Source organism: Syngnathus typhle, linkage group LG12, assembly GCF_033458585.1.
Source record: "Syngnathus typhle isolate RoL2023-S1 ecotype Sweden linkage group LG12, RoL_Styp_1.0, whole genome shotgun sequence".
Classification (NCBI taxonomy): domain Eukaryota; kingdom Metazoa; phylum Chordata; class Actinopteri; order Syngnathiformes; family Syngnathidae; genus Syngnathus; species Syngnathus typhle.
The window spans coordinates 11,270,653-11,292,443 of record NC_083749.1 but is presented as its reverse complement, the minus strand read 5'-3'; the positions used below and the strand labels follow the sequence as shown (position 1 = coordinate 11,292,443).

General features: G+C 42.8%; 1 protein-coding gene across 9 annotated transcripts in view; it reads right to left on the bottom strand.

Annotated features, from left to right (window-relative positions):
- The window catches only part of nrg1 (neuregulin 1), a 60,562-nt gene that overhangs the window by 11,753 nt on the left and 27,018 nt on the right, over positions 1-21,791 (bottom strand). For 5 of the 9 annotated variants that reach the window (XM_061293797.1, XM_061293796.1, XM_061293792.1 and 2 more), the window contains 4 exons: positions 21,090-21,157; positions 13,242-13,344; positions 11,161-11,287; positions 10,944-11,062 (listed from right to left, as the gene is read on the bottom strand). In XM_061293797.1, the coding sequence (XP_061149781.1) occupies positions 10,944-11,062; positions 11,161-11,287; positions 13,242-13,344; positions 21,090-21,157 (417 nt within the window). Of the gene's footprint in view, positions 1-7,845; positions 8,094-10,943; positions 11,063-11,160; positions 11,288-13,241; positions 13,345-20,302; positions 20,362-21,089; positions 21,158-21,791 lie in introns of those variants that run through there. The other 4 variants (XM_061293798.1, XM_061293795.1, XM_061293794.1 and 1 more) reach the window with 4 other exon arrangements.

Sequence of the window (21,791 nt, the reverse complement as noted above, 5' to 3'; positions counted from 1 at the left end):
GCTGTTTGTCCACCACCACAATGTCCGGTTGGTTCGCCATCACCATCTTGTCAGTCTGGATCTGGAAGTCCCACAGGATCTTGGCTCGCCCGTTCTCTGCCACCTTAGGGGGTGCTTCCCACTTTGAACTTGGGGCTTCCAGTCCATACTCTGCACAGATGTTCCTGTACACTATGCCAGCCACTTGGTTATAACGTTCCATGTATGCTTTCCCTGCTAGCATCTTACACCCTGCTGTTATGTGCTGGACTGTCTCAGGGGCCTCTTTGCACAGCCTACACCTTGGGTCTTGTCTGGTGTGTTAGATCTTGGCCTCTATTGCTCTGGTGTTCAGAGCCTGTTCCTGTGCAGCCATGATGAGTGCCTCTGTGCTGTCCTTCAGTCCAGCTTTTTCCAGCCATTGGTAGGATTTCTTGATGTCAGCCACTTCACTTATCAGCCGATGGTACATCCCATGTAGGGGTCTGTCCTCCCGTGATGGTGTCTCTAGCCACTCTTCCTCTGTTTGCCATTGTCTGAGACATTCACTGAGCACTTCATCCGTTCGGGCCTTTTCCTTGATGTACTCATGGATCTTGGCTGTTTCATCCCGAACAGTGCCTCTCACACTCAGTAGTCCTCGGCCTCCTTCTTTACGGCTAGTGTACAGTCTCAGGGTGCTGGACTTAGGGTGGAACCCTCCGTGCATGGTTAGGAGCTTCCGTGTCTTGACATCTGTGGTCTGCGTCTCTTCCTTTGGCCAGCTTATTATTCCTGCAGGGTATCTGATGACTGGCAGGGCGTAGCTGTTTATTGCCCGGATCTTGTTCTTGCCATTTAGCTGACTTCTGAGGACTTGCCTTACTCGTTGTAGGTATTTGGCTGTGGCTCCTCTCCTTGTGGCTTCATCGGGGTTGGACTACCTTCCCTCTCTTTGTCACCATGCGACCGCACTTCTCTAGTCCGAATGACATTCCAATGTCTGTGCTGTAGATCCTGGTTGTGTGGATCAGTGAATCGATGTCTCGCTCGCTCTTGGCATACAACTTTATGTCATCCATGTATAGGAGGTGACTGATGGTGGCCCCATTTTTGAGTTGGTATCCGTAGCCAGTCTTGTTGATTATTTTGCTGAGGGGGTTCAGACCTATGCAGAACAGCAGTGGGGACAGAGCATCTCCTTGGTATATGCCACATTTGATGGAGACTTGTGCAATTGCCTTGTAATTGGCCTCAAGGGTTGTTTTCCACAGTCCCATCAATGAAGGCTCTCAGGTTCCTGTTGATGTTGTACAGTTCCAAGCATCCAGTGATCCATGAGTGTGGCATGGAGTCGTAGGCTTTCTTGTAATCAATCCAGGCAGTGCACAGGTTGGTGTGTCGAGTCTTGCAGTCTCGGGCGACTGTTCCGTCAACCAGCAGCTGGTGTTTGGCTCCTCTGGTATTGCTGCCTATGCCTTTCTGTGTTGTGCTCATGTATTGAGCCATGTGTACACTTATCTTAGCCGCTATGATGCCTGACATGATCTTCCATGTTGTAGGGAGACAGGTTATTGGCCGATAGTTGGATGGGACTGTACCCTTTGTGGGATCAGGATTGTGCGTTAACCATTCGGGGTGAGTTCCAACCTTTAGTAGCTGGTTCATTTGTTCTGCTACCTGAGACTCTCTCTTGGATGTCTGCCACAGTGATGGTAACTGGGTTCTGCTCAGGGTGGTTGCTGTGGTCTTCTCTTAGAGAGACTAGCCATTGTGCCTCACTGTTGTGTGATGTGTCCTTCTCCCATATGCCCTTCCAGTATTGCTCAGTCTCCAGCCTTGGTGGGTCTGTTCCGCTGTTGTTACCCTGCCATTGAGAGTACACTTTTCCTGGTTGGGTTGTGAAGAGCCTGTTTATTCGCCTGGCTTCACTTTCTCTTGTGTATCTCTTTAGGCGACTGGACAGGGCTAGGAGCCTCTGTTTGGCAGTCTCCTGTGCTTCAGGTACGGTCATCTGGCTGTACTTCTTGGGTGCTGGTTTCTTCATTGCACCTTTCTGGATCTCTGATAGTTGGCTCACGTCTCTCCGCACTGTCTTGATCTTAGCCTCCAACCTTCTTTTCCATGGTGGGTCTTGTATCTCATGCTTGATATTGCTCTTGTAACCAAGCATCTCCAGGATCACTGTTGCTAAAGTGTATATCAACTCATTGGTTTCAGTGATGGTGGTTGTAGGGATTGCGCTCAGTGCTGCATTCAGATCTTCAACCAGACTTTCTGGTGGTGCTTCACTTAGCCTTTGTTGTTGGCGTCGGGGTTGGCCGCTGTTCATCCGAGTCGTGATCTTATCTTTCAGGTCAGTTGCTGTCTTGTTCAGGCTTGCATATCCTCTTGGGGCTGTGTACCCAATTTCTTGGGCAGTTGATGTTGACTCCCCTCTGACCTGGGATTCGGGTTCCCGTTTGTCTTGGCATCTGTGTTGTACCTCGTCAATCTCAAGTTGTGATATCAACTGCCATTTCTGGATATTGGAGCACTGAGTCACTAGTTGTTTAGTGGTTAGTGTTGAGTGTGGATATCGCTCTTTCCATTCTTCCCACATTCTCTTCATATACCCCCTCTGACTTGGTTTACTGGAGTAGTCGCACTTCAACAGTGTTAGGTTCTCACATCTCGCCCATTTCCGCCTTGTTCCAGTAGCCCACTTCTCATCTAGGCACTCTGGTCCCCCAACGCCTGACGTAGACCTTGTTTGGCCGGGCGACGTTTGAGCCGGCATCTCATATGATTCTTTATCTCTCACCATGTTTATGAGGTAGGCGATATCGTCAAGGGTCTTGCCCACAGACCCACACTGGATGATGGTACGGCTCCGCCCCGACCAGGTCTCGAACCCGGGTCCCGCTGGTTGATAGTCCGGCGACTATCCTACTGAGCTTTCCAGCCGATATACATATATATATATACATATATAATATATATATATATATATACCGTTTTTTTCCGTGTATAGTGCGCCCCCATGTATAGTACGCACCCCTAAAAATGGCATGCTGATGCTGGAAAAAAGCTTGTACCCATGTATAATACGCACCCAATTTTTATGAATTTTTTTAAAAAAAATTTTTTTTTTTTTTTTTTTAAGTCCCAATGATCGTCACACACGTAGGGAGGCAATGGGTCCCATTTTTATAGTCTTTGGTATGGTCTTAACTAGGCTGGATGTATTTTTTTTGTTGGCGTTGATTTCTCCGACTGCCCATAAACGCACCACCGCGCACGGGAAAGAGGCGGCTCTGTATAGGAGAGACGTTGAAGAGGAATAAAAACACCCTTGGAAACCAAAACTTGCCCCTCGTCGTGACTCGGAGCCGCAACAAATGTTTCGGATTTGTGTAGGGTACATTGTGAGACAGCAAACGAGCAGGTGATCGAGCAAGCCTTGTCTGATACGAGAGCATTGCGGTCGCATGGAGCGTGTTTGAAGTGAACAGCAGAGAAGAAAGGAACAAGGCAAAGTGTTGTGAAATAAAATGCACAGAACGGATGCGCAAGACACGTCAGCTATATAAAGAGCGAGAGTTGTTTTCTTCCTATTAGTTTCAATTCACAGTTTAATTAGCAGTTTCAATCAGCAAATAACAAAATGCGTATTACAGGTAATATTTTATTTCACAACACTTTGCTTTGTTCCTTTCGTCTCTGCTGTTCATCCTAAAACACAAAGGCGCTCTTTAAGCAATGCGACAGTGAGCGCCCGGCGCGCTGCGGTTGCGCGACCGCACCAAATTAAGCTCCCTGCGCAGTGCGCACTGAGGTCCACTTAAATTTTAGAAAGTACATCAGGACTTTAAAAATATCTTCTAAATTTCAGCGACGGCTCTGTCTGACGGCTCGGTCGGCGGCGCGCTACGGTTGAGCGTTCTCTCTCGCACTCTCTCTCTCTCGCTCTCTCTCGCTCTCTCTCACTCTCGCACACACGCAAACCGGATATCATACGGAGGCCGCCATTACAGATGCGCAGACGGATGCGCAAGACACGTCAGCTATATAAAGAGCGAGAGTTCAGTTCTCTACCTAAATCCGTATTACAGGTAATATTTTATTTCACAACACTTTGCCTTGTTCCTTTCTTCTCTGCTGTTCACTTCAAACACGCTCCATGCGACCGCAATGCTCTCGTATCAGACAAGGCTTGCTCGATCACCTGCTCGTTTGCTGTCTCACAATGTACCCTACACAAATCCGAAACATTTGTTGCGGCTCCGAGTCACGACGAGGGGCAAGTTTTGGTTTCCAAGGGTGTTTTTATTCCTCTTCAACGTCTCTCCCATACAGAGCCGCCTCTTTCCCGTGCGCGGTGGTGCGTTTACGGGCAGTCGGAGAAATCAACGCCAACAAAAAAAATTACATCCAGCCTAGTTAAGACCATACCAAAGACTATAAAAATGGGACCCATTGCCTCCCTGCGTGTGTGACGATCATTGGGACTTAAAAAAAAAAAAAAAAAAAAATTACAATTTTTTTTTGTACCCATGTATAATGCGCACCCCAGATTTTAGGACAATAAATTAGTTAAATTTTGCGCACTATACACGGAAAAAAACGGTATATTTATGTATTTGCACAGTAGAGATGGCAAGCAAGCCAAGATGGCTGTCAATGCCGCTGTGTCATGGCAATGTGGCTGCGCTAGGGCCAAACTATATACGTATATATTTTGGCTCGGACATGGCTTTTACGCACACCCGGTACTACTCTACGGAGCTCTCTTTCACCTCCGTGGATGGAAGTCGGGGGCCGGTGCTCAAGCCGGGTGGCTGTCTGGGGACGGTGGATAGGGCTCAGACATGGCTTTTACGCACGCCCGGTCCTATTCTATAGAGCTCTCTTCGACCTCCGTGGCTGGAAGTGCCACCTCCGGGGATGTAAGTCCACGCCGCCATACGCCTGGAAGTCAACGCCGGTGCTTGGGGCCGTGTGGCGGTGAACTATTTATGTTATAGTTATTTGATATATTTTATTTCGTGTAGCAACTTGTATAAGTTTTTATCGTTACAGTTCAGTAGTTGTTGGCTTGTTGAACTCTTGTTTTGTCAAATAAAGAGCCATTTACCAAACCCACGTCTTTCCTTGTACTTTGTTAACGCTAGGCACACGCGTGGCGTTGTTGACAAAGGACAAGGAATTTGATCGATGGATTTAATGATTTGGAGTGACAAAGATGGTTTGATAATATTATTGCTTATACAATAGTTATTTGATATATAATTTATATACCGTTATATCTGTGGAATATTTTGAAGTGCAAGCGCCGTCAGCGGCGTGCACCCATTGTTGACATAAAGGACGATTGATGGATTTAATGAATTGGAGTGACACAGATGGTTTTATAAACGTGTTATTTATGTAATAGTTTTTTGAATAACTCTGAATGTTACGTCAGGCCAGTTCTCAGCTCTTTGTTTGTGTTTATCGCGTTAGCATACCTATCGTTTAGCCTGTTGTTGCTCGTTCATGTCTGTTCTTGGTGTTGGATTTTGTCGAATAAATTTCCCCCCAAATGCGACTCATACTCCGGAGCGACGTATATGTTTTTTTTCACGTTATTGTGCATTGTATGGCTAATGCGACCTATATTCCGGAGCGACTTTTAGTCCGAAAAATATAAAAGTTCGAAAAATACGGTATATATACTTTACCATCATAATTTCTAGATCAATCTGGCCCAGAACAAATACAGACTTGCAAGCAAAATTATAACTTCCAAAGAACTGTTTCTGTTCTAAGATGTTATACACTGATACTTACGTATCTTCATTATATTTCTATAGCTAACAAATACTCTTTAATTATTTTTTTAAACATGATTTTATTATTTTCTTGTGTTATACTATGTGGTAATTTGTTCCATTGATTCATCGCTCTATTGGTTACCATTTGTTTAATTGCATTTGTTTTCGCTGTTGGTAGTGTAAACTTACCCCTAGTAGCATGTTGAGTTTCATGGCTATGTCTCTTGGAACTATAATGTAACTTATTCTATATGATTGATGGCTTTTTTGTTATTAGAATGTTTTTAAAGAAAACCCTCAGTGTTTTGTTCATTTAAGAAGTGTTTGTCGGCAGTTTTACGTGTTCGTCTCGTCTTACTACGTTGTGCTACAAGTACAGCAGGCAGTTTCTACTAGACATTGGCAAAAGCGAGTTTTGCAACGTTCTGAACTTCGAAACAGAGACATTAAAGGAACTCGGACTACTCCGGCCTGAAATAACACCAGACTCGCCTGTTACTCCTCCCTCGGATAGGAGGCGTCGGAAGCGGTGTCCGAGGAGGCAGAAGAGGGGCAAGCACAGAGGCGTCTGGGCCAGGCTAGCGGCTGACCCAACTCGCCCGGTCATACCTTCCATTCTTCTGGCGAATGTTCAATCACTGGGCAAAAAATGGATTACATACGACTGCTGAGCTCTACGAACCGGACAGTGAGTAACTGCTTTGTGCTCGTGTTCACTGAGACTTGGTTAAATGTCAACATTCCGGACTCTGCTGTACAACTGGGGCAGCTAGCATGCTATCGAGCAGACCGGGTCATTGTAAAGGGTGGAAAATCACGAGGAGGAGGAATCTGTGTTTACATCCGTGACGAATGGTGCCGGGACACTGTGGTTGTATGCAAACACTGCTTGCCACTGGCAGATTTTGTGATCTTAAAGTGCCGTCCTTTTTACCTGCCAAGGGAATTTACTGCGATTCTGCTAGTCGCGGTATACATCCCGCCTTCCAACGTTGAAAGCGACAGGATCACGGCTCTTAGTGAACTGTACCAGGCTGTCAGTGAACAACAGACGCCGCACCCTGACGGTTTCACCATCTTTGCTGGGGATTTTAATCATGCAGATCTGAAGAATGTTTTTCCAAAGCTACACAAGCATGTCGATTTTCCAACACGAGGAGACAGCTTCCTGGACATGGTCTACACTACGCATAAAGGAACTTTCAAAGCCACCCCGCTCCCCCACATTGGACTTTCTGGCCATATCGCTGTTATGCTAATGCCTGCATACAGACAAAGAGTGAAAGCATACAGGCCGGTTCGCAAGCAGGTAAAAGTGTGGCCTGAGGGAGCCTCTGATGCTCTTCAGACTGCTTTGACACAACAGACTGGGAAATGTTTAAGCAGGCAGCCACTTACAACAATCAGACAGACATAGAGGAGTATAAAGACTCTGTAACCTCTTACATCACAAAGTGCATTGATGATGTGCCCACACAAAATACATCCTCACTCGAGCTAACTGGAAGCCATGGCTGACAGGGGATGTCCTCAGGCTGCTGAGGGCCAGAGACGAAGCCTACAGAGCTGGGGATGAAGCTGGCATGAGAACAGCGAGGGCCAACCTGTCCCGTGGCATCAAGGAAGCGAAAATGGCATTCACTTGCAAGATTATTGCCCATTTCAAAGACAGCAGGAATGCACAAAGCCTATGGCAGGGCATTCAGACCATCACGGACTACAAGCCCGCGTCCTAGAGCTGTGAGAGCAACATCCCTCTGCTCAACGATCTGAACTAGGGGTGTAAATCGCAGGTTTTGTCATGATACGATATCATATCGATACAAAGAACTACGATACGATATTTCCCGATATCTTAAAGCCTGCTGCGATTCATTCACGATATATCACGATATAGTGCTCTACGATCGATATATTTTTAAAATAAAAAATATAAAACAATATCCTGATTTATAACAATTCATACGAAAAATCAACAAGGTACTGCAAACTCTTTATTTAGGAAATTACAAGAGTATTGTAGCATACAAAGTGCTTATTTTAACACTGAACTTTGATGTTGTGTTTTTTCTTTAAATGTGCGGCGAGATTTGTGGTCCCTGAATATTTGATCACCGCATGGCAGGATTTACAAACTGCACGTGTCTTGTCCGTTGAGCCATCTTTTTTTTGGAATCCAAAGTGCTTCCAAACGAATGACTTGAAGCCTAAAGGGGAGCAAATTTCCTCGTCTTTTTGGACACTAGCCATAGCACCAGCCCAAGAGCCGCGTACTAGTTGTCGACTCCCCTTTCACGTGCGTGCGTGCTCTGCTCACAACACAACACGCGCGCACTGCTCCTGGAAAGAGGAAGCAAGCAACAATGAACTGGATTTCAAAATAAAGTCGCGTCTAATGTCCGAGGTCAAACACGGCGATATAAATCGATGTTTACCTTTAGCATCGATGCCAATAAATCGTCGAGCATTGTATCGATTCATCGATGTGTATCGATGAATCGTTACACCCCTAATCTGAAACGCTTCTTTGCTCGCTTTGACGCTCAGAACAGCCCTTGTCCGCTGAAGACCTCTCCCCCTCCACACGAGCAGCCCCTGTGCCTCTCTGCCGATAGCATGAGGAGGACACTTGCTGCTATCAACATCCCAGGTCGAGCGCTGAAGGACTGCACTGAGGAGCTTAAGGGTGTCTTCACAGGCATCTTTAACACTTCCCTGCAGCAAGCCATCGTCCCATCATGTTTCAAGGCTGCCACCATCATACCTGTGCCGAAGAAAACTGCCCCACCCTTCTTCAATGACTACCGCCCCGTGGCACTGACACCCATCATCATGAAGTGCTTTGAGCGACTTGTCATGACACACATCAGATCCATTCCCCACCCCACCCTTGATCCCTTCCAGTTTGCATGCCGAGCCAAACGGTCCTCTGTCAGAGGCCTCAAGTAGTACGTGTTGGCGACAATATCTCAACCAGCATCACGCTGAGCACAGGGGGCCCCCAAGGCTGCTCAGTCCGCTGCTCTTCACCCTGCTGACGCATGACTGCACTGCAACCTACAGCAACAACTGCATAGTGAAATTTGCTGACGACACGACTCTGGTGAGTCTCATCACCAAGGGCGATGAGACTCAATACAGGTTGGAGGTCGACCTTCTGACCACGTGGTGCAGGGACAACAACCTCCTGCTGAACGTCAGCAAGACCAAGGAGATTGTTGTTGACTTCCGGAAGGGTCACACCCAACACCTGCCACTGGCCATCGACGGTGCTGTGGTGGAGAGAGTGAGCAGCACCATATTCTTGGGGGTGCACATCAGTGAAGACCTCTCCTGGACCACCAACACTGCATCATTGGCGAAGAAGGCTCAGCGCCGCCTGTACTTCCGGTGGAAACTCAGGCGAGCAAGTGCTCCACCAGCCATCATGACCACATTCTACCGAGGCACCACTGAGAGCGTCCTCTCCAGCTGTATCGCTGTGTGGGGTGGAAGCTGCACTGACTACAACAGGAAGGCCCTGCAGCGCATAGTGAACATAGCTGGAAGGATTATTGGTGCTTCACTCCCCTCCCTGGGGACATTTACACCTCCCATCTCACCCGCAAGGCGACCACGATTGTGAGTGATGTGAGTCACCCCGCTCACACTTTGTTTGATCTACTGCCCTCTGGGAAGAGGTACAGAAGGCTGCGCTCCCGCACTACCAGACTCACCAACAGCTTCATAGTCCAGGCTGTTAGGATCCTGCACTCTCTCCCCCCTCTACCCTCGGCTACATGACGTCCTGGCCTTTTGGGCCACGATGGCTGCCTTGCACTACTCCACTTGCACTCCTCCTCCTGTACTTTTGCGCTATTATACTGACCGTCTGCTGTATGCACAATTGCACCATTTCCACCACATTGCTCTTATTTATTCATTGTATATGCCAGGGGTCTCAAACTCCAATACTCGGGGGCCGCATTCCTACATGTTTTCCAAGTTTCCCTCGTTAAACACACCTGATTCAATTACCAGGCTCCTGCAGAACGTGAGGATGAACTGATCATTTGAATCAGATGTGTTTAACGAGGGAAACTTGGAAAACATGTAGGAATGCCGCCCCCGCGGACCGGAGTTTGAGACCCCTAGTATATGCCTTCTTATTTTGACTTTTTGTATTATTTACTTGAATGTGTAATATGTCTTGTCATCGTGGGATAGTAGGAAATGCAATTTCGATCTCTTTGTATGTCCTGACGTGAAGAAATTGACAATAAAGCAGACTTTGACTTTGAATTGTTTTCTCTTTTTTCATTACTGTACTGTTTCATTCTATTACTGTTCCGACTTAAACCGAAATTCGGTTTACATTGCCATGTACGAACAGATCGACGTCGTAAACTGAGGACCCCCTGGATATCTTTTTTGTTTTATTTTTATCATTTTTTTTTACAACATTATCTGCTTAGCATGCTAAAAGTCAGAATTAAAAGGTTAGCTGGAGCCACAATGAAAACAGCTACAATGCCTTTTCTTTTGCTCCAACCACAATAATTCATCAATGTGCAATACCGGTACTGAAAAAGCACCTTTTAAGCCAGTTACTCTTCCATCAGTCCAAGACCAAACCAAAACCATGTTCCCCAGAAAATCTTGCAAGCTCACACGAAAGTTTCTGTTGTATAAATTTGCCGTGATAATTCCAGGCCTTCAACGACAAGGGTCCTTGCTCAAGAGTCAAAAGTGACACGGTCTAGTGACAAAGTCACGATGGGCACACTGCAACATCCAAAGTATTTTTTTATGGCAAAGGATTAAGATCACATCACTTGTACAAAGTACCATTGGCTGCATTTTCTGTAAAGAATGCCTGCATTAACTCAGTCTAATCCAGTTTCAAACCCTCAAAGAGCTAAAAAGCCAACACATTTGATCTAACTCATCTTAACATCACTCCCTTGGCAGCATGCGTAAAAAATGGCTCTGTGGTGTAATGTATGAAAAAGAAAAATGAATACATCAATATTACCTGTTAGATAAATTGTGTGATTAATTTAGCTGTTAAGTCGGCTACTAAAGTGAAATGGAGTAAATATGAATCAGTTGTTACTTTTAGAAATGCAATCCTGACCATTACAATATAAAACATCTGAACCAACCATGGAATCCTCCACATGATACCAGTACAAACAAGTCTCTCTTTACCTTTGGCTGGAGGTGTTGGTGAGTGTGGTAGCTTGTTGAGTTGATAAAGCATATTTGCTTGTGGAGAATGTTGTCTCTGTCTCTTTCTCAGCTGCATGTTGGATTGCTGCCCCATTACACTACGATAAAAACATTTTGAAAAAGAAAGTGATTAGTATGTATCAACCATTCATTACATTTGAAGCATTATATTACATGTCTGTGAGTTAAAGTATACGTTGGTCTGCTGCAAATCCTGTAGCGGCAAATTGGAAACCTGCCGTCGGCTGGCTGATTTTCCCAGCTTGTTCCTCTTAGTTCTCAGGTTCTGCCTGAGACGGTCATGGAGCTTCTTCCTCTGCTTCCTGTTTTAGAAGAAACATACAGTACTACATTATGATGCTACTCGGAGACGATGTGCTAAAACTATATAAGTTAAAAAGTCCCAATGATCGTCGTCACACACACATCTGGGTGTGGTGAAATTTGTCCTCTGCATTTAACCCATCCCCATGTGATTTTGATCCATCCCCTGGGGGAGAGGGGAGCATCAGCAGTGCCGCGCTCGGGAATCATTTGATGATCTAACCCCCCAATTCCAACCCTTAATGCTGAGTGCCAAGCAGGGATGCAATGGGTCCCGTTTTTATAGTTTTTGGTATGACCCACCCGGGGTTTGAACCCACAACCTTCCAGTCTCAGGGCAGCCCACTGAGCTGAACTATTCATTTTCCCCCTACATTAAATAGCGTTATTATGTTTTTACTGTGTACGTACAGCATGTGGTTGGAACAACACATCATACTGTGGTTATTGCCCCCCCCAATAAGGAGAATTCGTGTTTTCTTCCAAAGTATATCAGGGTGACTAATAACAGAAGAAATGCTCTTCCAGTAATTGCTTTTATCACACATTTAAGTTTTGTACCAGAAATGCTTGTATAGATTTTTAGACTATAATAGACACTAATACAATCAGCCACTTGCAGATCTCAGGATCACGCAGTGCATTCTAAGTAAGGTTCTTTTTGGGCAACCAAATGGTATTCAAAACAGGTGGAAAGGCAACGTAGAAAGTTGGACTATTTCAATCAGCAAAAAAGTTGATGGTTTTTACTTCATCTATGTCGTTTGATACTCAGTACACTGAGCACCCTCTGATGGGAGGACCTGATAGTTAAGATTAAGTTTTTAAATGACATACCACTATAATATTGAAATATTGGAAGTGGTTCTCGATTGAAACAGTGACAAAAACTAGAAAACTCTTTATGTTGGCAGGGTGATACCATGTTCTGGCTCTCGTATTTCTGTCTGTTCCTTCACTTTCAAGATATTGACAAAAAATCTGTGTTCAAGAAATGTACAATTTTAGTCCATTTTTCTGTCCGTCTTGATCCTTCTTCTGTTGGGAAATTGTGAAGAGTGAACAGGGGGTTGCAATAATTTAAGGTAGGGATTTTTTCTTTTCTTTTTTCCACACAAACGTTCAAGAGTATAAATTCCATTACAGCATTTATTTATGGCACTTGGTACACTAAGTGGCATTTTAAGTCTAAAGCCTTTTAGTTTTAAGGTATACCATTAGAGATACATCTACAGTATATACTATCATATAAAACCATTTATCATTCGGTGGCCTTTTTTTCTTTCAATTCTTGATTCTCGCATGCGCAGATCTTTTCCCTTCGGAAATCTGCAAATTTTAGTGGTGGGTATCATCAGTCTGTAAGTGAGTTTCTGTCAGAATATCAGGCCGGCTCTTATAAAGGCCCAGTGACAACAGCCAATCAGCGTTTATAACGTAATTTTCATGTCACATTGCAGGACACGCTCAAAGAAATAAAGAAATAAAGAAAAGACTCAAATGAAAACAACACGCACAGACAGACAGACACACACACAGATTCGTGATCTGTGGAATATACTAAACAATATGGGACAATGTATGTATTTGTGATTTGATTGACCGAAAGGTTTACAACACTATTCTATTCTATTCTATTCTATTCTATTCTATTCTATTAATTTAATTTAATTTAATTTAATTTAATTTAATTTAATTTAATTTAATTTAATTTAATTTCTTCTTTTATTTGGCTGCATGTTAGGTGTGCAACACCTGCGCGAGCCGTCCATTCTCAACGCTGTTTGGCTGTCGCTGACGACTTGGATATCCATCCTAGCTGGCCTTATAGTATATTGATGGAGGCTCACTGATAATGCTCACCTTTGCTATAATTAAATCATTGTAACAATTGGGTCATCATTGTACTTTTTAGTTCTACAAAATCATCCATAAAAATGTGGAATACTGTACTTTGTTTTGCAGTAGGCAACCACACACATGATGCCAACGACTAGGAGTGCAATGCAGATTCCTGTTATTGTTAAAATACGTTTCTGATACAGCTCCTCAGCTTCTGAAAAAGAGGACAGTACATTCTTTAAAACTCAGGTCACACATATATACACACATATTACACGTATTGGTCCAAATATAAGACGGTGTTTTTTGCATTGAAATAAGACTGAAAAAGTGGGGGTTGTCTTACATTTGGGGTATATACATTATACCTATTCACAACGCTAGATGGCGCCAGATATCTTCAAAACGAATGCTGAACTTAACTCCCCAGGCCAAGGCGTTTTTCCTTATTCAGATTTGTTTCAAGACTACAGAGTTACAGTTAGACTTTACTTTGATGGTTAATGCAATTATTGCAATTGTGTTGTTTTATCACAGTAGATTGGTTTATTTACCGTAAATTCCGGACTATAAGCCGCAACTTTTTTCCAAAGTTTTGAACCCTGCGGCTTAAAGTCAGGTGCGGCTTATATAAGGATTTTTGTGATGACTTGATCACTTGAAGATTCAAGATTCAAGAGTTTTTTATTCGCCATGTTTGAGCGTGCCAAACAAGGAATTTGACTTCGGTAAAACACACCCTCTGTTCAACATTTAGGTGACTAACAACACTCAGGACATGTGAAAAATGGCAAAAAATAAAATAAAATTCACTTTTATACACTGCGGTATCTTGAAGAAAAAAACAACAACAAAAATACTATTTTGAAACACTACTATGGCTGCTGCTTATTCTGGCTGTGTTGCTTGTGACTATTATGAGCTTTAGTAGAAATGTACGCTAGGTGACCTGCGGCAAAGGGCTCTAAACCCTTTCTCTTACTCTACCATGTGACTCAGAGATTACACAAAGCAGTGGTGCTGTTTGGACCATCTGCATTGTATTAAAACTAGGGGTGTAAATCGCGGGTTTTGTCACGATACGATATCGATACAAAGAACTACGATACGATATTTGCCGATATCTTAAAGCCTGCTGCGATTCATTCACGATATATCACGATATAGTGCTCTACGATCTTTTTTTTTTAAATAAAAAATATAGAACAATATCCTGATTTATAACAATTCATACGTAAAATCAACAAGGTACTGCAAACTCTTTATTTAGGAAATTACAAGAGTATTGTAGTATACAAAGTGCTTACTTTAACACTGAACTTTGATGTCATGTTTTTTCTTTAAATGTGCGGCAAGATTTGTGGTCCCTGAATATTTGATCACCGCATGGCAGGATTTACAAAGTGCACGTGTCTTGTCCGTTGAGCCATCTTTTCTTTGGAATCCAAAGTGCTTCCAAACGAATGACTTGAAGCCTAAAGGGGAGCAAATTTCCAGCCCAGGAGCCGCGTACTAGTTGTCGACTCCCCTTTCACGTGCCTGCTCTGCTCACAACACAACAACGCTGCGCACTGCTCCCGGAAAGAGGAAGTTGCGTCTAATGTCCAAAGTCAAATACGGCGATATAAATCGATGTTTACGTTTAGCATCAATGCCAATAAATCGTAGAGCATTATATCGATTAATCGATGTGTATCGATGAATCGTTACACCCCTAATTAAAACCCAATCAATCAGCATTTAAATTAAATTCTTCTGACATTTTGCTCACCAAAAACAAGTTGTAATGAACGTGAACTTTTAATGCATTTTATTCAGAAGGTTACTTTGAACCCCGAGGTTTAAATGGCGGCGTGGCGTATTTATGGATTTTTACGGCCTCCGGGGGGCGCTCTAGCAGGATTGCTTCTTCTTATTATTTTTATTTCTTCTTTGTCTGTCTCGCTGACAGACGAAGAAGAAATAATGCGCCGGAGAGGACGTGCTACTTTGTGTTTTGAGCATTTCGCGCATCATGCACACACCCTCATGGAAAACACGAAGAAATGCATTTGATGCAGCTTTTAAGTTAAAAGCAATCGATTTGGCTGTCAAAGAGGGAAATAGAGCTTAAATGGCGGCGCGGCGTATTTATGGATTTTTACGGCCTCCGGGGCGCTCTAGCAGGAAGCAAGAGCGAGACAGACGAAGAAGAGATAATGCGCCGAAGAAGACGTGCTAGTTTGTCAAGACGGTTGCGTCACCCTTTTCTTTATTTCGTGGTCTCGTCCGTCTATACGTGTCGCTCGCTAGTTTAATGTAATTTAGCGCTTCATGCATGAATAAAATTAACATGAACAGACCCTCATCACACTCAAAGAAATCCATAAAAGCGACGACGAAAGAGAGACTGAGAAAGTGTGAGGCGAAGGATATCTAACGCTATTCCAATTGGACGCTGAGGAGGAAGGCTTCGATGGTTTGAGTGCACTGGAGGAAGATGAAGACGATAAAGCTCTTTTTTTACTTGTACTGGTATGTTTTTTAATGGGCCCTGTTGGTGCTGTACTACCGTGTTGCTGCTGTGTTACCGCCGCGTCTCAGTGACTTTTACCGGGTATGTTTTTTTTATTTATTCCAGCCCTATTAGTCTTGTGTTACTTCCGTGTTGCTGCGGTATTACTGCCGCGGCACGGGCAGTGTTTGGAAAGAAATGGTATGTTATTAAAACTTTAAAAAAGCTTTCTGTGTCCAGTCTTTCTTTGTCAATAACTCGCGTTGGAAAGAAATGTTAAGGTATGTTATTAAAACTTTAAAAAAGCTTTCTGTGTCCAGTCTTTCTTTGTTAATAACTCGCGTGCACACTTCCGTGTTGCTGCGGTACTACTGCCGCGTCACAGGCAATGTTTAGAAAGACATGTTAAAGTATGTTATTAGAACTTTAAAAAGGCTTTCTGTGAACGGTCTTTCTTTGTAAAAAACGCGTGTGCACGTGCGCCTTATAGTCCGGTGCGGTTTATATAAGAAAAAAACTAAAATATCCCCCAATTTTAGCTGGTGCGGTTTATAATCCGGTGCGGCTAATAGTCCGGAATTCACGGTACATTTCAAAAACCAGAAGCCATTCATTTACAAATGTGATTGCACTTAAGTTTACAAATTTAATAGTTCAGATATTAAGATGTGATAGACAGTTTTTGCATGATTTGAATGAGGCAAAATAACATGCTTTTTCTCTTGAATATGTTGTTATAATCATTTGTGTCAGATGTACTGTAATTATTTTCGGTATAAAAATTAAATTTGGTGTTCAAAAGGTCTTTTTTCAAACTTGAGTCTTGAAAAAGAGGGGGTCGTAGTATAATTAGGGTCGTCTTATATTCGGGCCAATACGGTACATATAAAGTCAATACGATATCGTCTACACACACGCACACACACACACACGTACACACACAAACGCACATCCAAACACACTTGTGTACAAACATCAGTCGGACATAAAGGTTTGTAGAAGAGAAGCAAAACAAGAACTGCAGCACGAGGGAATGGGGATATACAGTAAAGAAGATGGAAATAGTGGAAATGGAAATGAGATTGAAAAAAAAAAAGGAGCAAGACAGTTGTGTATCGAGATTGAATCACATTGAAGAAAACACGACAACACGATATGTTTAAAGAAGTAGTTGAAGGGATGTAAACATACCGTATCAGATATTTAAAACCCCATTACCCTTTCATGGAGAAATCAGACAATGTTTGCCTGACTTACATTTTCAAAATGAATGTATTTGGTGTTCAAACAACTGCTATTTCATATGTATGTTTTGTAAAGGAAATTATTCAAATTAGTACCGTTTTTTTCCGTGTATAGTGCGCCCCCATGTATAATACGCACCCTAAAAATGGCATGCTGATGCTGGAAAAAAGCCTGTACCCATGTATAATACGCACCCAATTTTTAAGAATTCTTTTTTATGATTTTTTTTTTTTTTTAAGTCCCAATGATCGTCACACACGCAGGGAGGCAATGGGTCCCATTTTTATAGTCTTTGGTATGGTCTTAACTAGGCTGGATGTAATTTTTTTTGTTGGCGTTGATTTCTCCGACTGCCCATAAACGCACCACCGCGCTCCGTGCGCGCACGGGAAAGAGGCGTGCGGACGTGAAAAAGGCGGCTCTGTATGGGAGAGACGTTGAAGAGGAATAAAAACACCCTTGGAAACCAAAACTTGGTGATTTCAAGTTTCATTTTGAGGGACATTTATCACGTCTCGTCCCCAGTTTTGCTATGTGTCTAGGTTGCCATAGTTTCTGTTCGCGTCGCCCCTCTCTTCCTGTGTCACCTCAATCGATGTAACGTGTTTTGTATTTAAGTCCTGTCTGCCCCTCGCTCACCGTCGGATCATTGCATGTGTTACTGTCATGATGTCTGTTTGCTTTCTGTTCCTGTCTTTGGTAATGTCACCCTGTCTTTTTGTTCCACGACTTTGTCGGTCAGTCCTGTTGGTTTTGTTTTCTAAAAAAAAAAAAAAAAAAAAAATTAAAAATCTTTTGTACCCATGTATAATGCGCACTCCAGATTTTAGGACAATAAATTCGTTAAATTTTGCGCACTATACACGGAAAAAAACGGTAATTGTTCTTTTGTTTTAATTGGTTTAGTGCAGTGGTTTTTAACCTGGGTTCGATCGACACCTGGTGGTTCGGTGACTCTGTCTCAGGGGGTCTACAGAGCCTCCATTGAGGAGGTCCAAACAAACCCGATTTACTGTGTAAATCCTGATTTGCCAGTATGTAATTTGTTGTGAGATTAGGCATTGTGCTGGTTTTGTTCTTTGAACAAGGTGATGTTCATGCACGCCTCATTTTGTGCACCAGTAAAAAACATCTACATCTTGAATTTAAAAAAATAAAAATCACTAACGAGGGGTTCGGTGAATACGCATATGAAACTGGTGGGGTTCGGTACCCCCAACAAGGTTAAGATCCATGACAGGTGAGCCACGCCTTCATCAGCTGATAAAGACATGTCACACCTACACCAGTGACACTCTGATGAAGGCGAAAGTACACGCCGAAACATGTCAGGTAAATAAAACAACCTAAATAATTTGTCTGTGATAAAAGAACCAGTCAACTAATTTACTAATTTTAAAGTGAAGATAAAATGAACTTAGTACAACTAAGGTTAAGAATCACTGGTTTAGTGTCTAAAGAATCGTATTTGTGCTACCAATTCTGGATGTACGACCCCTTCATTTGACAAGCTAAACTGACTAAGACTTACATTTTCAAATGAATTAAAGAAGGAATGGTCCATACCCATAAATTCAACTCCAAGATGTTCATGTAGCAGCAGTGACAGGGAGAATGTAGATTATTTTTAGATGAAATTCATTTGCTGATTATGAAGTGTGATAAAATCAAAAATCAAAATAAAGATGGGTTATGTAATAAGCACCAACAATTATATATTTAAAAGTTCATAAAATGGATTATATGCAACTCCTGGGGGGGTTCAACTCAGGGGTTGAATGACTTCAGATTTACTTGAGACATGGGCAATTGTAGACTGCCTTGCAACCCCAATTGTGCGTCCATTGGTGATTCGCGCCCCCAACCAGGCCACCTACGATATTTCAAAGTTAGGTTTCAACTAAGGCTTACGGTGTCAAACTGGGGTTAGTGTTTCAATGTAGGGTTTCAAATTACAGTTAGACTTTCAAATAGTCTTAAGGTTTCAATTTAGATGTCACGGAAGATGACAGGGCGACCAAGTGCAGCATGATCCTTTATTGAAAAAAGGGGGAAAGGGTAAGTGGAACGCTGGACTTGCAGTCTGGCAGGCGTGGCTGAGCAGCAGAGCACAGCGCGTAGTCGTAGTCAGAGGCAGGCAGGTTGTCGAGGCAGGCGGCGATCAGAAGCGTGGTCAAAGGACGAACGAGCAAATAGTCGGGGCAGGCGGCGATCAAAGCATGGTCGTCAGTTTACGGAAGCAGTTGGCAACAGAGATCGTTCAGGGTACAAAAAGGCAGTGGTGTCATGAGCAGGGTAAGTAGACGAACTGACAACCAATGGCAGAATACACAGAGGTTAAGTAGGGGACCTAACGAGCTGTAGCAGGTGCTGGCAATTCCTTGATTGGGGCTTGGCTGGAAGTCAGGTGGCGCAGGAAGGTGACATTAGAGCTTCTAAATAGGGTTAGGGTTTTGCAGTAGGGCAGGGGTGATAAAATTATTTTTGTCGGGGACCGCATTGTCCTCATAGTTTTCTTCGGAGGGCCATTATGTCAACGCCTTCTATTATATACATTATAAGTTACATGACAAACTGATGAATAACTCGCTTTGAAATCAGAGACTAGTAAAAACTGTTCAAATATTTGAAAAAGATGAATAGTGATAGAAATTCATAGCAATATCTATAGTTTTTAAAAGTGAGGACAATTTTATTATTGACACATGGAGTTAATCCACAATTTGTCTTGGCAGGCCACATAAAATGATGTGATGGGCCGCCACTGGGCCCCGGGCCTTGAGTTTGACACCAATGCTGTAGGGTTTCAAACTTGTGTTGGTGTTTCAAAGTAGGATTTCAAATTAGGTTCATGGCTTCAAAATAGTATTTTAAACCAGGGTTAGGGTTTCAAAGTAGGGTTAGGATTTCAAACTAGGATTATTGAATCAAATTAGGGTTTCAAACTAAGGTTGGGCTTTCAAAATAGAGTTTCACACTAGGGTGAGTGTTTCAAAGTAGGGTTTCAAATTAGGGTTTTGAGATTACTTTAATCAGAAGTACCACAGGGTAAAAGTGTTTACTGGCGGGGATTTTATTTGTGCACTGCTTTTTAAAACATTAGTATAGTATAGCATAATTAATCATTTTGTACATCCCTGTTGCTTCCTTTCTATTTTTTTAACAGAACGCGTGTGTGTGTGCGTGCGTGCGCGTGTGAGTGCGCGCGCGCGTGTGTGTGTGTGTGTGCGTGTACATGTAATTGTGTGTGTGTGTACTTAATCAAATTTGCATGCAGCTTTAACATAATGAAGCAAAAACATAAACATGCAAAAATCATACCAGCCTATATGCAGGCTTATAGTTAAGCATAACATGGAAGGAGTCACAAAACAGACACAGCTAATTAAACATGCAACATTAAAAAAAGAGAGACAAGTGGAATTAGACATACTGTAAAAGCTGGCCATTACATATTTTTGGCAGCGATCACCAGTAAATTCATTTGGACACCTGATTAGGAAAAAAGAGAAACATACAAGAGGAGACAGGCAGTTAGTTTATAAAAGTGAAGAATAACCCACAATGGTCATCACTGGTGTTGACAGAAAGGGCAAGCTAGACAAATGTCTAGTTGGAATTTTTACTTTTTTACTTTTACTACTTTTTTTTTTACTTCAAGCGGATGACTGAAATGTAAATAGGTAGCCACTTGGACTGATCCATTCTGTAGTTTCCAAATACAGGTTTCTGTGAAGCCCAACCTAGGGAATACATTGGCTCTGACACACAGGACTCATAAGACCAAAGGAGGAGCCTCAGCCCCCAGTGGTCACTTGAATCCCAGTGTTGGCAGACATTTGATCAGAAACTTTGTAAAAAATCACAATCTAGAATTGTACGTGCAAGTGTTAGCCTACACGCTGGTGTTGGAGAGGCGTACTGAATGAAAAATTAGTAGTGGGTTGAGTGTTTGAAAAAGAAGAAAAAAAAAGACTGTTTTTCAGTGGAGGACACCAGAATGGGATGTGATGATGATCATGCAAGTTTCAGTTCATTGCTGTTCTAAAAGGAAGACGTCAGTCCTCGATCAAAACCAGATCACAGAATTAATTATGGCTTTCTTATGACCAAATTTAACCATCATTGTTCATAAAAGAAAGATGAACTTCTCAACTTTTCAAAACGTGAGGGTGAAACACCAGTAATGACGTGTGGGACTGAATACAGTGGTCACATACGTTTTGGGTTTGAGACTTTCTTAAGCACAGCTTGTTCACATCGGTGCCCAGTGAATCCGGTCAAGCACCTGGCCAATGGGTAGAAAGGACAAGAGAATAACAGTACGTAACACACGGGACAAACAAGATGGACAAAAAAAAAAAAAAAAAAAAAACACTGATGTGGGAGTAAAACCTTGGTGTATGGTGAATTATTAAAAAAAAAAAGTCACATTCTTACTTGACCCACATGTAGCAATGGGGATATGTTCAAGTAAGATCAGACAAATTACCTTACCTTATAATGTAAACTAGACGACTCCAGCACATTATTCAACAGCTGTGTTACTCACGATCTGGGTTACACACTAGCTGATTGTAAGCATCAAAACCCCTAAATCCCCTAAACATTGTCAGATAATGAGATAAAAATATTAAGATATTCAGGAGGAGGAGCACATGACACCAATTAAGGACTTTGTCACTCCCACCCGTTTGCACCTAAACACTACAAACACAGATGATGGTGGTGGTAGCAGTTAAGATAGAAGAAGCTATCGACAACCATGCAGTTGTCCCATGTTTATATTGATTCATTTAAAGAACACGACACCATGGTAGAAAAGCCAAAGTCCCAGAAATAATGTTCAAAAGGCGTATCAATGTAACGCGAGGATGGCTATTGTTTAAGATAGCTCTCTATGTACACGGTTGTTATCACGT